At 43.8% G+C, this 14302-nt stretch overlaps 1 protein-coding gene across 3 annotated transcripts in view; it reads left to right on the forward strand.

Moving 5' to 3' along the window:
- Positions 1-4530: 4530 nt before the first annotated feature.
- The window catches only part of Ptpn2 (protein tyrosine phosphatase non-receptor type 2), a 68823-nt gene continuing 59051 nt past the window's right edge, over positions 4531-14302 (forward strand). The window contains exon 1 of one of the 3 annotated variants that reach the window (XM_052155212.1): positions 4531-4746. In XM_052155212.1, the coding sequence (XP_052011172.1) occupies positions 4678-4746 (69 nt within the window). In that variant the 5' untranslated portion in view covers positions 4531-4677. The remainder of the gene's footprint in view (positions 4747-14302) is intronic. The other 2 variants (XM_052155214.1, XM_052155213.1) reach the window with 2 other exon arrangements.

The following is a 14302-nucleotide window of genomic DNA, read 5'->3' on the forward strand; positions in this document are numbered from 1 at the left end:
ACTTTATCTCAAAATAAATTAAAAAAGAAAAGAAGGAAAATAGCTGACTTTACAATTTATTTATTAACTTTTGGGACAGTGTCTCACTCTATAGCTCAGGATAACCTAGAACTTACTATATAGCACAGGCTTGGCCCCAAACTCATGACAATTCTTGTACTTTAGACTTCTAAGTACTAGATTTACAGGCATAAGCCATCACAGATGACTAAATTTAGAGTTGTATGAGGTTTCTTTTTCTTCCTACCATGTCAGTATGTTTAATTAGAAAAGAGCAACTACTTGGTAATTTTTTGTTTGTGGTGTTGGGGATGGAATAGGATCCTGAACATGCTAGGTAAATTATATTATCTACCACTAAGCCACAGTCCCAATCACAGAATAGTCTAAACAGAAAAAAAAAACAAAACCCTACTGTAAAGAATAGTTCAGTGGGGGCTGAAGAGATGGCTGAGTGGATAAGAGCACTGACTGCTCTTCCAGAGGTTTTGAGTTCAATTCCCAGCAACCACATGGTGGCTCACAACCATCTGCAATGGGATCTGATTCCTTCTTCTTGTGTGCATAAAATAATAATTTTTTTTTTTACAAAAAGAATAAGTATAGTGGGTTGGAGTAGCAAAGATGTACTAGTGAAAAGTTTAGAGAACTCAAAAGGATGTGGGGATAAGAGAGGAGGGGCCCAGTATTCTAGGAAGAGCACTCTTCCCTCCCCTCCCTTCTAGCCCTAGCGAGCCTGCAACCAAGGCCTCTCTGGGGAAGGCACTGCCTCTGGTTCACTGAAGGGAGGATGAGTCCCTGTGATACTGCACTGGGAAAACATGCTGAAAACCTCGTGCAGCTAGCTGTCAGAACTAATCAGGATCTCGGTGGCCTAGGGAAACAGCAGTTCAGTTAGCATGGTGGCTCATATGTGTAGCCTTGGTACCCAAAGCCAGAGATGCTCCATTGAAAATATTTTAAAAACTAAACCAAACCAAGCAAAACTGCTCAGAGTATATTCTCTCACCAATGTAGAGGCCAGCAACCAGCAACCCATGACCAGAGTCAGCAGGCTCTGCTTCCTCTAGGGGTTCAGCATGGGACCTCACTTGGTTTCTTCCACCTTCTGGGGCACCAAGTGTGTGTGTTCCTGTGCTTACTGGATCTATTTTTCTTCTCTCTCTCTCTCTCTCTCTCTCTCTCTCTCTCTCTCTCTCTCTCTCTCTCTCTCTCTCTCTCTTCTCTCTCTCTCTCTGTCCCCCCACCCCCATAATCTAAGATGATCTCATCTTAAATTACTTACTTTAATTACATCTGCAAAAGCCATTTCCCCCCCCCCCCCCCATGGAAGGCCATATCCACAGGTTCTAGGAAGGAATATCTAGAAAGGCCAACACTCTGCTCTCTAGAGCTCGTTGCCAGTCATCTAAGTTGGAAACTGCTCATGGAAAAATATTTCACTGACTAGTTCCTGCTGCAAAACCTCCCGAGGAATAGGGTACTAGGATGGCACTGGGTGGTGGGGACTGTTGACTACTGCAGAGTAAAGCTGTCTTAAGAGGGGCAAAAGAGTCCAGAAACTGATTTCACTTCAGCAGTGTCTCACCACTGAACCTGGGTCCTCTGTAAGAGTTAACAGAAAATCTTTTTTTGTTGTTGTTTTTTTGTTTTTGTTTTTTGGATTTTTTTTTTTTTTTGAGACAGGGTTTCTCTATATAGCCCTGGCTGACCTGGAACTCACTCTGTAGACCAGGCTGGCCTCAAACTCAGAAATCCACCTGCCTCTGCCTCCCAGAGTGCTGGGATTACAGGCGTGCACCACCACTGCCCGGCTTAACAGAAACTCTTAACTGCTGAGCCAACTCTCCAGGCCATAATATTTGGTCTTTGGCTTTTTTTTTTTCTTATTTATTGCAAGATAATGTTTCTCTATTTAGCCCTGGTTGTCCTGGAACTTGTTCTGTAGACCAGGCTAACCTTGAACTTGAAGATCCAATTTCCTCTGCCTTTTAAGTGCTGGGATTAAAGTTGTCTGCCACCATGCCCAGCCAGTGTCTCTCTTTGTAGCCCTGGTTGGCCTACAACTTACTATGTAGACCAGGCTGGCCTTGAACTCACAGAGATCTCCTGCCTCTGCCTCCAGACTGCTGAGATTAATGGCATGTACCACCACACTGGGTGGTGGTCAACATCGTTGTTGTAAAATACTTAACCAGCTTAACTGAAGCCGGCAGAGACACACTTTATGGGTTCAAAATAAAGCATGAGTCCTCGTCTTAATCCCATGTGGTTCACAGCTGTACTCGGTAACTGTTAGCAACTTCAGAGAATCAAAGTGCCTTATGTGGCTTTGGAGATGTCACAATCTTGTTATGGTCCCGAGGTGGCATTAACCTATTAAATACAAAGTGAGATACTCTATGTGGCTACCATTTCTAAGTAAAATATCCATAACTTCTTAAACTTTATAGTTTTATTGAGGTTGGCATAAAGTTAAAAAAAATCTTACATGTGCTGCTCATTGATTAATACACACAAAACATGAGTATATTATGTTCAATACCGTGCTTAAAGATGTAAAATATCGGGGCTGGAGGGATGGCTCAGTGGTTAAGAGCACTGCTCTTCTAGAGGTCCTGAGTTCAAATCCCAGCAACCACATGGTGGCTCACAACCATCTGTAATGAGATCTGATGCCCTCTTCTGGTGTGTCTGAAGATAGCAAATGTACTTATATATAATAAACAAGTAAAATCTTAAAAAAAAAAAAAGATGTAAAACATCCTCATGATTCTGGAACAACCAATCCCCCCCCCCCACCCCACTATTCCATCTGCCCCAGCATTACTCACTACTCTGCTCTTAAACTTCAAGTAAATGAGACATACGATACATCTGGCCCTTCCTAGTAGAACACCACTTGGGAACAGCACCATATGTGCACCCTGGATGACTGTGTAAGTCTGCCGCTTGATAGACTAGTCAGTTTATCCTTCCAGAAATACAGTAACATTGTCAGGAATATGTTACACAAGCCTTTAATCCTAGCCCTTGGGAGGCAGAGGCAGGAGGATATCAAGTTTAAGACCATACTGGACTACAATGTAAGACCCTACCAAAACAAAACGCAACAAGCCACACAAACCAGGCCCATCATCCCAGCTACGTGGAGAACTGCAAGTACAGGCTTGATTCGGTTTCAGAGCAAGTTCGAGACCAGCCTGCTGAATTTAGGGAAACCCTAACATTAAAATCTAAAGAAGAATAACCTTTATGTGCATGATGATCTTGCAGGCACGTATTACACCACGTATGTGCTTGGCATCTGTGGAGCCTAGAAGAGGGCATCAGACCCCTGAGCATGGAGTTACAGATGGTTGTGAGCAGCCACACCAGTCCTCTGAAACAGTACCCAGTGCTTTGAACTGATGAGGCAGCCTAAATTGAAAAGGTTGACAGACAGACAGACAGACAGACAGAGAGATGAGAGAGAGTGTGTTGGGGCTACAGCTAAGTAGAGAGTTTGCTTAGCATATGCAAGGCCCTGAGTTCACATGGAAGCCACAGCTTGGAGGTTGGGTTGGTCTTGGCGACCTTTTCAAACTAAAACCAACCAACTGACCAACTATAAAAACCAACCCAACCCCAACCAATCAAACCGAAGAATGTTCCTTGATGACACCAACATTCTACTTGTGCTTTGCACCCCACAGCAGCCACGAGCCCCGTGAGGCTGCTGAGCAGGTAAGCAGACAGACACTGAGACATGGAATTGCTATATTTAGGGATTTTATTCTTTGTGCCCAGTGCTGGGGTTGAATTCCAATTCCAGAACAGAGTTAAGTGTCGATAAAACTTTCAATTCAATACTGGACACCACAGTTCATGCTTCTTTACCCCTTCACAGTTCTTCACTTGATCTTGGCCAAAAGGCCCAGAGGCATTTTTTCACATCTCTTAAGATTATCAGATGGTTAAGATTTTTTAAGCACGTGAATTCACCAACTTTGAGTTATCTTAAATCTGAGGCAAAACGATTTCCGGAGCCAGGCGCTTGTTTCGTAGAAGGGGACTTTACATGTGCTTTGAACAGACAACACTAACTTTGGAGCTGTGAGTTGTGCTCTAAACAAGACATATTCTCCTAAATGCCTTCCCTTTTCCTATAGCGATTTGTTGGGCACAAAACTTGTTGAGATTGACATCACCCTAATGTGTTTCAAAGTTGAGCAGAGGCCATTAGACTAACTTAGATAGTATTTAAGTAGAACTTAGATAGATACTGCAGTTTAAGAAAAAACTTGAGGACTACGGAGAAAAGGAGAACTGGAACTGCGAGGAAGACGGAGCTGGCCAGAGACTTTCCGGGGACTTTCTCACCTCCTGGGCTGGGCTAGGCTCTGTCCAACGTAGCACCAGGGTGGCGCCCGGCCCCGCCCCTCCCACCTGGGCAGTCTCTGGACCACGCCCCCGCCTGCCCCGCCCCGCCTCCTCCACGACGTCCGACCCACGCGGCGCCTAGGCGGCGCGCTGACGTTCGACGCTCCAGGTACTTTCCCCAAGGCCGGCTTGGCTCAACGTGGGGGCGGGGCGGGGCGCGGAGCGCGCATGCGCCACAGTGCCAGCGCTCTCCCCGGATAGAGCGGGGCCCGAGCCTGTCCGCTGTGGTGGTTCCGCTCGCGCTCCCCCGCCGCCATGTCGGCTACCATCGAGCGGGAGTTCGAGGAACTGGATGCTCAGTGTCGCTGGCAGCCGTTATACTTGGTGAGTCTCAGGCCCGCGCGGCGTTCCGGTCTTCCGAGGATCCGAGCTCGCGCCTGTCGGCTCCGTGTCACCTCCCCCGCCTCCCGCTCGGGCGGAAGTGGCGAGCGCGGGCCGCGTCAGGGGCGCGCCTGCGCGGATAGTCCTCACCTCTGTGAGGCTTTAGAAGGGAAGCTCCGAGGTGGCTGTAGGCAGTTGGTTCTGAGGGCGGCGCCACAGCGGCGCCTGCTGGCTGCCCGGCCGGCCTCGGCGTGCGGTGCGCTGGGTGGAGGGTCGAGGGGCATCCGGCGCGGGGTGGGACGGTCTCCAGCTTCCTCGCTGACCGCGTTCTTGTCGGCCGATGTTCGGTGGCGGAGCGCGCTGGTAGCCGGAGCAGCGAAAAGGGCGAGAGAGCCCTCTAATCTGGGCCAGCGAAGGCAAAGCGGGGTCTCAGGGGTCTCGATCACTTGCGGTATCCCGGGGGCCTGTGGCGATACCAGAGCCGGTGCTGAAGCGGCGGCGAGAGTTCCTGAGGGGTCTGGGATCGCCAGTCTTTTCATTGGCTACTTTCTCCGGGAGAGCGGGTCATCTTCTGCTAGAGCTTCCCGGAACAACAGAGGCTTTGGTTGTATTATCATTGATTAAAGTAGCGTCCTCTTTAGAATTTCCTTTGCTTAGGCATACTTTACAGATGTATATATAGAACCACAGATCTTTATATGAGCTTTGCACTTGGTTGCATTTCCCAGATGAGTGCACCGGTCGTAGTAGCACTCAAAGTAACCAACAATTCTTTCGGTCCAAAAGAGGCCACATGTTTATAGGCCGCCGCTGTGCCCTGTCACCAGAGAATAACTAGTCAGCTCATACTAAAATAATCTTTACTATGAATGCTTGTGACTACCTTTTTACAGCGTGTGGGTTACCTTTTAATCCAGGCAAAACTTTCACCCCTTAAAAATGATTGATTGCTAATCATTAACGTCTACCCAAGATCAACTTTAGTGAATGATGAATTGTTAAACATGTCTCCTATGTTTTGGCTCATTACTACAGTACAGAAAGAAGCTAGAAAGCTTTCTTTTAGCTCTGGATGACTCTGGATTTTCACCATTCCATTTAATTAGATGACAGTAAAATTTTGTTTTGTTGAGGACTTCAATCCTCCTTTGAGATAAGGTCTCAGTCTATAACTTTTGCTGGCCCAGAACTTGCTTTGTAGATCTGCCTGACCTTGAACTCAAAAATAACCCCCTCCACCTTTGCCTCCTGAGTGCTGGGATTAAAGGTGTGTGCCACTATGTCTGGTAGAACAGATTTTCTTAAACTACGGACTATATTAAATACCCTGATGTACCAGGCTTAGCATAAGGCACTAGTTATCTTCATCATTACAGGGAGGTAGGCATGCCCCTTTGCTTTTCGTGGAAATCAGAGGACAACTTTCAGAATTTCGTTCCATACCATGTTGGGCCTGGAGATCGTGTAGAATATGTGTTATGCTATATATTGTTTTGTAACAGGATCACACTGTAGCCCAGACTGGCTTTGAAGTCCAAGTCTAACTACCAGTGTCTAAGTTCTGGAAAGAAATGGTAGAAATTCTTAAATGCAAATTCTAGTGGGTGTGTGTGAACTTTTCATGTTCCCTTTTCTATGGTTACATTAGTTTTAGCAGAGACTGCTTCATGCCAATGCCAAATGCCAAAAGGAGTACTGAGTCAAGAAGGAAGATTGCTGGGTGGTACATGCCTATAATCCCAAAGTTTAAGAGGCAGAGGGAGGTCTGTGAAGTATTTTATTTTTGTTGTTTTTGAGACATGATCTCCGTATGTAGCCTTGGCTGGTCTTGAACTCAGATTGTTGTGCCTCCCAAGTGCTGGGACTAAAGTCATGCACCATCATGTCCAGCACAGATCTGAATTTAAGCTAACTTGGTCTGTATAGTTCCAGGCCAGCCACGGCTACATAGTAAGATCAAGTGTTTCGAGGCCAGCCTGGTCTACAGTGTGGGTTCCAGGACAGCCAGGGCTATACAGAGAAACCCTGTCTCGGAAAAAAAAAAAAAATCCAAAAAAAAAAAACCCAGAAAAAAAAAAAAAAACCCAAGTGTGTATGTATGTATATATGTACACACTTATATACATATACACACACACACACACATAGGTGGGAGGGGGACTGGAGAGATGGCTCTTGGTTAAGAGAGCTTGTTCTTCCAGGTTGATTCCTTCAGGCTTTCAGGGACACCAGTTATGCACATGGTGCCTATTGCAGACAAAATTCAGAAAAAGCCATAAACTCAGAATTAAGAGGGAAAAGTAAAATAATAATAGTAATTACCATTATTACTACTACTATTATTAAGAAAACAAGGGTTAATACTACAACTTAATTTAGCCTAACTTATTTATTTTCTGAGACCAGGTCTTGCTTAGTATCACAAACTGGCCTTTAATTTATTACTAGGTTTGGATTTGTGACAGTCCTTCTGCCTTGCCTTAGTCCCCCAATCGCTAGGATTATAGGGAAGAGCCACCACATATGGCTTAATTGGGTACATACATGAATGCCATTAATGTCTTTGAGAAGTGAGTGAAAGTTGTGATCCCACTTAACAGGAAAAGAAAAAGCACTTACGCTGTTTGGTTGCTCAGCCTGTAACCTGTCAATTAGGAGGCTGAAGCGGGATTGTTGTGAGTTTAAGACTAGCTTGCAGCTGGACTTTGGTGGCCCAGACCTTTAATATCAGCAGAGGCAGTGTGATCTCTCAGTGTGAAGCCAGCCTAGGCTACATAGTGAGTTCTAGGCTACCCAGGACTAAGTAAGATCTTGTGTTGAAATTAAAAAATTCTAACTCAAAGCCAGTTATAGTGGCATGGTTTTAACCCTAATGCTGAGGAAGTGGTTCCAGAAAGTATCTGGAGTTTAAGGTCGTCTCCAGCTACCTGTGGAGTTCTGGGACTGCCTGGGATAATTGAGACTGTGAAAAAATAAAAATTTTGCTGGCAAGGTTGCTCTGTGGGTTAACAGTTGCCTAGCCTGAAAACTTGAGTTCAGTCCTCTGATTCACAAGGAAAAAGAGAATCACTTTTCTTTCACAGATTGTCCTTTGATCTTTATATACCTGCCTTTTTGTGTGCACTCACAGTAGCAAAGTTAAATAAAATGTAATTTTAAACAATCGGAACTTCCGGGAGATAGCTTATTTGTTCAGTGTTGCTGTGAAAGTATGAAGATCTGTATTTAGATCTTCCCAGTTTCCATAAAAAGCCAGTGTGTAGCTCTAACCTTTGTGCTGGGGAGGTGGAGACCTGCAGCTCTCTCTGGAGCTCACTGGCCAGCCAGCCTAGCTGAAGCAGTGAGCTCCAGGGTTAATGAGAGACCTAGTCTCAAAAGAAAAGGGTTTGGGGGCTATAGAGATGGCTCAAGGCTTAGGAACACTTCTCTTGCAGAGGACCCTAGTTCAGTTCCCAGTGTCCACATCAGGTAGCTCAGAACTGCCTGTAACTTCAGTGCCAGGGGATCTGACATCTTCTGTCCTCTATGGGTAGTGCAATCCTGTGCACAGACACTCCTTTACACACAAGGGTAAAGATACTTTTTTATTTTTTTTAAATAAAAAGGTATAGAACTGTCAGTGGTAAGATGATTCAGAACGTGTGTCACCTACCAAACCTGACAGTTTGTTTGATTCTTGGGACCCACATGATGGAAGAAGATAACTGATTCCTGCAAGTTGTTCCCTGACCTCCACATGCATGCCTAGCCTTCATAAGTAAATATCAGAAAAAAATAAATACAGGAAAAATACACTTGTGCTCACTAAACATTTCTTTTTCAAAAATCCTCCATAGACAAGTGCCCAAGATCTTTAAGCAAAATAGTAGTTCTGTGCTGGTACTTTCTTCTCAAGCCCAAGAGCATTAAAACCATGCTATGCACATTGGTGTTACAGTAAAAGCAGGTCAGGAGCCACTGAAGCTAATAATGGAAAGCAAGTCAGGAAGAGTTTGGACTTAATGCTTTCTTAGTATCCATTTCCCCATTCCACAGAAAAGGCTGCTGACAACATCCGTGTTGGCAAGGCTTCTAATTTTGTGAGTCTTGAGGACCTCTTTGGAAGTTTATACTTTGCTTTCTTGTTGACCTCTTGCTATAGTGGGTAATTGTCAGTCTCATAATCTGAAGGTCATGTGTTCTCAAACCTTTAAATGTTTTGTGCTAGTATTTGGCACTGAAGATAACAGTTGAAAGACAATACTCATTAGGGTCCAACCTAGTGAGAGACAAATGGCTAAGCAAATAAAAGCATGAAATTGAGGGGTCTGGTAGGGCTTGGCAAGCAAAGGTGCTAACCAAAGCTGGGCAACCTGAGTGCTCTACTTGGAACCCACGTACAGGTGGAAGGAGACGGCTGACTTCACACTGTTCTCTGCCAGCACGAGCTGTGCATACACAACAGTTTGCTAGTGTTGTATGTTTTGTATGTGAAAGCAGGGCCTGGTGTGTAGTTTGGTGGAGTATTTGCTTGGCCTGCATGTTCAAACCCCAGCAAGATTAGGTGTAATGGCGCATGCCTGGACTCTCAGCACTCTGGAGGTAGAAGCAGAAGGATTAGAAGTTTAGTCATCTTTAGGTACATAACTTGAGATTAACCTGGTCTCAAAAACATGTGGGAGAGTGAGAAGAGGATTGAAGGATAGAAAACAACATGATTAATGTATATGTACATGTATGAAATTGTGATGGAAAAGATAAAAAGTTTTAAAACTTTGACTTAAAGTGTTTATTATCAAGCTAGTATTAAGTAAAGGATGCTGAGTGAATGGGTATTTGTGCAACTATTTCTCAAAAAGTAGGGGTTTTTTTCTAGTTTATTTTTGGTTGCGTGTGTGTGTGTGTGTGTGTGTGTGTGTGTGTGTGTGTGTATGCTTGTTGTACCTGCATGTATTTCTGTGTATCATGTTTGTGCCTAGTGCTCTAGGAGTCCTAAAGGTAACATCAGATTTCCTGGAACTGGAATTATAGAGTCACCATGTGGGTGCTGGGAATCAAACCTTAGTCCTCTGGAAAAGCAGCTGTGCTTTTTAACTGATGAGCCATCTCTTCAACCTAGTAGTGAAGTTTCTTGAGAAAGGAGTGCTTGTTAACAGTCTTGAAGGGCAGATTTGTCCATAAAGAAACTGAGGGGAGTGGAAGATAATAAGTGTTCCAGGGAAAAAAGTGTGGGAAAGCCATGGCATCCTTGCACTGCTCAGAAGAAATTCCAAGTGTTGTCTGGGGCTGAGCCTGCTGTGAGGTTTAAGTGTGGGAGAATAAGGTAGAGTCTAGAAGGCTTTTGGAAATGAGAATTTGAATGTCTTCCCCTTCCTCACCCCCCCACAGGGTTTCTCTGTGTAGCCTTGGCTGCCCTGGAACTCACTCTGTAGACCAGGCTGGCCTCGAACTCAGAAATCCGCCTGCCTCTGCCTTTTAAAGGTGTGTGCCACCACTGCCCTGCACAAGCTGAACTCTTATGCCTTTAAATATAGGCTGTGGCAAGAGAAATAGAGGATAAACCCAGTTGAAAAGTTAAAGTATGTCTGGGGAGATGATGGCTATGCAAAGCCAAGTGCTTACTGTACAAGTCTGATATCCTACACTCATTTAGAACTCAAGATAAAAAAAAAAATCCAGATGTAGTGGTGCAGTCTTGAATTCTAACACTTGAAAAGCAAAATGAAAGGGACAGGAGGATGGCTTGGAAGTTCTCAGGCCAGCTAGCCTGGAGTATACAGCACAGAAACCTTGCTTCAATAAGGCTGAAGGCAAGGATTGACTCCTGAAGTTGTCCTTTGACCTCTGTGCCTTGGCAAGCATGTCCCTTCCCCACTGAAAGCAGTAGTAGTAAAAGTAGTTAAAGTAGATGTGATTGAGTTACTTTTAAGATATTAGAATAACTGAATGTAGAGTTCAGAAGAGAGGACTTAGCTATAAATACAATTAGGAAATATGAGCATATAGTTTGTATTTAAGGCTTGAGATAACTAGGCCCTGTTCATCAAGATTATCCAGATAGCCAAGTTGTAGTGAATACCTTTGGTTCCACCTAGTTCTTAGGAGGCTGAAGCAAGCTGGTCTTCTCCATGATTTCAAGGCCAGTCTGACCTACATAATGATATGCAGTGAGACCTTGTCTCAAAAAATTTTACCCAAGTAACATATAAATGGTTTGGAAATACTGAAGGCTAAGGATGCCTTCTGCATTGCTAGCAGTGTTTTTAAAAGTGGAGAAAGGAAGCCTGCTTACAGTAAAGACTGAAGATAATAACTAATAAGGTAGGACGGAAAAGCTGTCGAACATAAGAGAGTTGATAGTTCACAGGGCCACGTGCTACAGGTGGAGCAAATACAATCATTGTATTGAGCCGCCAGAAGATCAGCAGAGGACGTAAAGGGCAATTTCAGTGTTTAGCAGTCCTGCAGAGCTGGGAGCAAAGTTGGAAGAAGTGCAGAGAACTGTAGATGTTTGAAGAACTCGAAGGGAAGAGTCGGGAGAAGTAGCTAAAGCGAAGCACAGTTATTTCTCTCCCTCAGCCCTGCAATTGCTGTTTTCCCAGTTCCCACAGGTAAAATTCAGCCCTTCTGCCTCAACACCACTGGAGGTGCCTCTGTGGCTTCATTTCCCAAGTCATTTTTCTCCCTTCCCCCATTATAGTCTGTTCTTGGAAATGTGTGTATCCACTTATCCCCTTGAGCCTCTAGAATGACATTTCCTTTGCATAACTGCTCTCCTGTTGCTTCTTTCTCCTGTTGCTTAACACCTCCTGCTCCTGTCTGAGGTTGGACTAACCTACCAGTCCATGCTGGATATGAGCAAATCTTTGACATTAAGGTTGAAGAAATGCAGAAGATCTGTGTGTGTACCCAGCATCCACATGGCAGCTCACAAATGTTTGTTACTCCTGTTTAAGCATTCTGCCTTATTGCAAGTAGGTGATGCTTATAATAATATTTTATGAGTTCTGCTTTTTCTGATAATGCTAAAGGAGCTAGAAGAAAGGATTGCTCTCAAGGGTAAATCAGGATGCTCAGCTTTTAGCTGCTTGCTGGACATGAGAATGTTTACTTTGTATTTTATTACAGATTTTGCAGGTAAGAATAAATAGAGTATTTTGGTTGAGGTTCTGGCCTCCTAGTCTTTTTTTATTCCCTATAGACAATTGCTTTAGAGCATCGCTTTTGGAAATTGGTGTAGTAGCTCATACTGATACTAGCACTTGAGATACTTGAGGGTTGAGGATCTTAGAGGTCAGTCTGAGCAGTATATCTAGTTTCAAGTTAGCTTATCTAATTTAGCATCGTCCTATTTTTTTTTTGTTTGTTTGTTTTTGTTTTTGTTTTTTTGGTTTTTTGAGACAGGGTTTCTCTGTATAGCCCTGGCTGTCCTGGAACTCATTGTGTAGACCAGGCTGGCCTCGAACTCAGAAATCTGCCTGCCTCTGCCTCCCAAGTGCTGGGATTACAGGCGTGTGCCACCACGCCCTGCTCAGCATCATCCTATTTTTAAACAAAACAAAACAAACCCCAAAAAGCCATGAGTTAATAGTAGGAAGAGTTTTTTGATTGGTTGGTTGGTTAGTTGGTAGGTTTTTGAGACAAAAAACTCACTGTAGCCTTGGCTGACTTAGAATTCACAATGTAAACCAGGTTGGGCTCCAGCTAGAGATCCATCTTCTGCCTCCTCAGTGCTGGGATTAAAGTCATGTGTCACCATGCCCCAATTGTTTTTGTTTTTTGAGACAGATTTTCAATCTACAGCTCTTCCTACCTTGGAACTCACTGTTTAGCCTTGAACCAATGCTAATCCTGCATCAGTGAGTTTAGACATGGGCCATCATGCCTGGTGAATGTTGTTGGATTTGTGTGTTTTTGTTTTTTTGGGGCGGGGGTACCAGTCCCTCAAGTCCATGGCTAGACGGATGTTCTACCATGAGCCATAGCCACAGTTATCTCTTTCCCCACTCATTTTTTGAGCTAGGTCTCTGTAATTGAACATGTTGTCTTCCTTCTTTAGTATACAAGTTGTTGGGTTTACAGGCCTTGGCCACCAGGATGGGCAAGGTGAAAGACACACACACACACACACACACACACACACACACACAGAGACAGACAGACAGACAGACAGACAGACAGAATGTTGCAGTTGTTAAAATCTATATTAAGGCCAAATCTTCAGTCTGAGGAATTGGAAGGATAAAGAAATTTGCTGGTTTTGCTGCTGTATTGTGCGTAAGTGTGCTAAGGTGGAAAAGGACTTAAATTGCAGAGCTGAGTATTATCTGGTGTTACACATTCACTGGGGAGCTAGGAATGAACCCCCAGAGATAAGTCCCTTGGACTACTGTATGTATTTATATACTCATTTGTAAAGTTAATTTTGTGATGTATAGTGTGATGGCTTACTATTTTTACTTGTGCTGATGTATAGAGTCCTGAATTCTGTAATGAATTGTATTAATTTATTAAAGGTGCAAGTTTCTTTTTCTCTCCAATAAAATCACAAATAAAAACTCAAAGTAAGATTAGGTATAGTGGTTTATGCCTCTAATCCCAGTCCTTAGGAGGCAGAGGCTATTAGATTTCTCAGTTTCAGTTGAGGCAGGGCTACATAAGTGAGGCCCTGTGTCAAAAAACAAGAGTAAGATTCTCTGGCCACTTAGTAACTTGGGTCTCCTGAGTTCTTAGATTACAGGTGTGAACCACCACACCACCCTCATGTTGTTTTGGAACTGGGTTTCAAGTAGCCCAAACTGACTTCTAACTATCTGACTGAGACTGGCTTTGAGCATAAAGTCTTAGTCCATTTAAGTTAATACAATGTAGGAAAAAAAAGCTGTGTCATTTGACACAGTAAGGTTTCTTGTTATGTGTGTAAGTACAGCCTGTTCATGCCATATGTGTATAGAGGTCACTGGAAACTTTTGGGAGTAGTTTTCTCCTTCCTCAGTGAGCTCCTGGGATCAAACTCAGGTAGTCAAGTTTGTGTTGCAAGCCCTCTTGAGCCATCTCAGCAGTCTGAGACTCAAGACTTTTTACATACATACTTTTAAAATTAAAAGGTTGTTTTAATATGTAACACAGCAGGAAGATTTTTAACTAAAAGCATTTGCTTATCTCAGTTCCAGTAACTGCACTGTAGTAAATTCCTCCCTCCCCCAAATTTGTATTTAGACCAGGTATCACTTCAAGTTAATTACAAAAGCTGTCTCCAAAATATATGTGCACATACACACACATACACACACCACTTACTTCAAATTAAATTTGAATTATCTCCTAACCATATATGTACACATCTTTACATCTGTATATATACACACAAAAATAGTGTTTGGTCCTGTATTCAAATCTCACCTACCACCACCATCTGGTTCTCTTTTTTTGAGATAAGCTCTTATTGTGTATCCCTGGCTGGCCTGGCACATGGCATTGTAGTCCAGGCTAACTTTAAACTCAAGATACTCCTCTCGGTTTCTCCGGTGCATGTGTAACCTATGCCCAGGTCGCCTGTGCTCTCATTTCATATGCATAG

This window comes from Apodemus sylvaticus, chromosome 13, assembly GCF_947179515.1.
Source record: "Apodemus sylvaticus chromosome 13, mApoSyl1.1, whole genome shotgun sequence".
Taxonomy (NCBI): Eukaryota; Metazoa; Chordata; class Mammalia; order Rodentia; family Muridae; genus Apodemus; species Apodemus sylvaticus.